This window comes from Cyprinodon variegatus, unplaced genomic scaffold (assembly GCF_000732505.1).
Source record: "Cyprinodon variegatus isolate N-32 unplaced genomic scaffold, C_variegatus-1.0 Scaffold453, whole genome shotgun sequence".
Taxonomy (NCBI): Eukaryota; Metazoa; Chordata; class Actinopteri; order Cyprinodontiformes; family Cyprinodontidae; genus Cyprinodon; species Cyprinodon variegatus.
This window is the reverse complement of record NW_015150906.1, coordinates 581,568-583,838: the sequence shown is the minus strand read 5'-3', so window position 1 is coordinate 583,838 and position 2,271 is coordinate 581,568. Positions and strand designations below refer to the sequence as shown.

The 2,271-nt window shown below is 38.6% G+C and overlaps 1 protein-coding gene across 1 annotated transcript in view; it reads left to right on the top strand.

Moving 5' to 3' along the window:
• thnsl2 (threonine synthase-like 2) overlaps positions 1-2,271 on the top strand; it is an 8,275-nt gene that overhangs the window by 2,645 nt on the left and 3,359 nt on the right. The window contains exons 3-5 of the mRNA XM_015389282.1: positions 906-1,058; positions 1,134-1,367; positions 1,724-1,872. Of these exons, the coding sequence (XP_015244768.1) occupies positions 906-1,058; positions 1,134-1,367; positions 1,724-1,872 (536 nt within the window). The remainder of the gene's footprint in view (positions 1-905; positions 1,059-1,133; positions 1,368-1,723; positions 1,873-2,271) is intronic.

Below are 2,271 nucleotides of genomic sequence, written 5' to 3'. Positions count from 1 at the left end.
CTGAGAAAAAAGTCAGAATTCTGAGAAAAAAGTCAGAATTTTGAGAAAAAAGTCAGAATTCTGAGATTAAAGTCAGAATTCTGAGGAAAAAAAGTCAGAATTCTGAGATTAAAGTCAGAATTCTTAGGGAAAAAAAGTCAGAATTCTGAGATTAAAGTCAGGATTCTGAGAAAAAAAAGTCAGAATTCTGACTTTTTTTCCATGTTAAACTGAAATAAAATTTAAAAATCAGTACTTTTTTTTTTTTTTTTTCCAGTGGCCCTAATCCTCTTCCGTAATTCTAATGTTACCAGGATAGAATTCAGATCCAATTTGGATGAAACAAAACATTAAAGATAAATTTGGATTAATTCCAGATGAGTTTTGCAGGAACTGTTTCTTTGAGGTTTTAGTTTTAAATAAATAAAAAAGCATGATTAATGGATACATTTACATTAAAACTAATATTAAAACTGGAATAAAATAAGGTTAATTCTGTTATAGCAGCCTCTACTTCTCTAAAGTCACTGCTGTTACCTTTTTACCTTGGCGTTTTGGTAGCACACCTGAAGGGATCTATGCTGGATCAGGTTTTACTGACAATAAATTCTTCGTTTTACTCTTTTTTTATTCATTTTATTCTTCTAATCTTTAAATAAGAAAAAAATCAAAGCAAAAAATAATATTACAGTAAACTTTATGTAACAGTTAATTCATTTCTTTTTAGAAAATGACTTCTTTCTTTGGAGTTATTTAGCTCTTGCATCTTACATTTTAAATTCTTTATTCTATATTTTACGTCTTTGGATGGACGACAGCTGCTTTTACTCCTTTAAGTCTTAATGCATGAAGTTCCTGAGTCTGGGTTTCTTATTAGGGAGATGAAAACGTGTCCTGATGTTCATCTGAACCGATTCTGCTTTCAGGAACATCAGGAGACACCGGCGGCTCGGCCATCCACAGCGCTAAAGCTCTTCCTGGTCTGGATGTTCTGGTGGTCTACCCTCAGGGTCGGATCACTGCGGTCCAGGAGAAGCACATGACCACCTGCCTGGAGGAAAACATCCACGTGTTTGCAGGTAGAAGCTGCTCTCTAATCTGAGGTCAGGATCGGTTTTAGAAAACCTTCTGAGAATCTCTGTGTTCTCCTGCAGCCGACGGCAGCTCAGACGACATCGATCAGCCTCTGCGCCGTCTGTTCGCCGACCAGGACCTGGTCAGAACCCACGGCCTCATGAGCCTCAACTCTGTCAACTGGTCCAGAGTCATGGTCCAGATCGCCCACTTCTTCTACGCCTACCTGGAGCTCAGCGGCCTGGAGAAGACGGACAGAGAGCTGCCGGAGCTGGAGGTGGTGGTTCCCACCGGAGGAGCTGGAAACATCACAGGTGGGGAGGAAGGTTTCCACTAACATGAACTTTACTGGGATTTTAACTGGGTCTGGGAGCTCTGGTGTGAATCAGAATGAATGAATAGTAAAGCACAGCAAGTCTACTAAGAACGGTGGTGGATCTATGATGCTGTGGGCCTGGAGAGTGCTGTGTTATGATCTTAAACACCAGGAAATTTTAATAGAAATCTTTTATTGCCAGTTTTCAGCAGGAAAATAATCCAAAACAATCAACCTATAATTGCTTCTGAGTGGTTTATAAAGTGATTCCTGCTTCCATCACCGGGTCCTGACCAGCAGAGAGACTGAAGATCCTCCATGTTTGTAGTTTTCTTCTGTTTTTGTGTCCAACAGCTGCCTACATCGCCATCCAGATGGGCTTGCCTCTGAAGCTGGTTGCCATGGTGAACTCTAATGACATCGTGCACAGGATGGTGACCAGCGGTGATTTCTCCATGGCGCCAAGCGTCACTCAGACTCTGGCTCCGGCCATAGATATACAGGTATAGAAGCTCAACTATTTTACAGGTATTTGAAAAAGAATTGATTTATACCTGTGTCTCTTTTTTAGTTGTAATCAGTACACTTTTGAATTTCATATTAAAATATGTAATATATTAGCTTATTTCTTTATTCTATATATATGTTATATATATAAGCTTTATTTGTTGTTTTAGATTTTTCTATAACTATGAGATTTTGATTTTAACAATAATCCAAACAAACATTTTCAAGCCAAAAATTTATGTTTTCAGTAGGAAGACATAAAATATCAATTAAACCTAATCTAATGGAAATGTTACTTCATGCAGCTATCTTAATACATTTGAATCCATTGACCTTTTTATTTTTTGTCCCCCCCCCCATGCCCCCCTGGTATAGTCAGCCTAGAACCACCACTG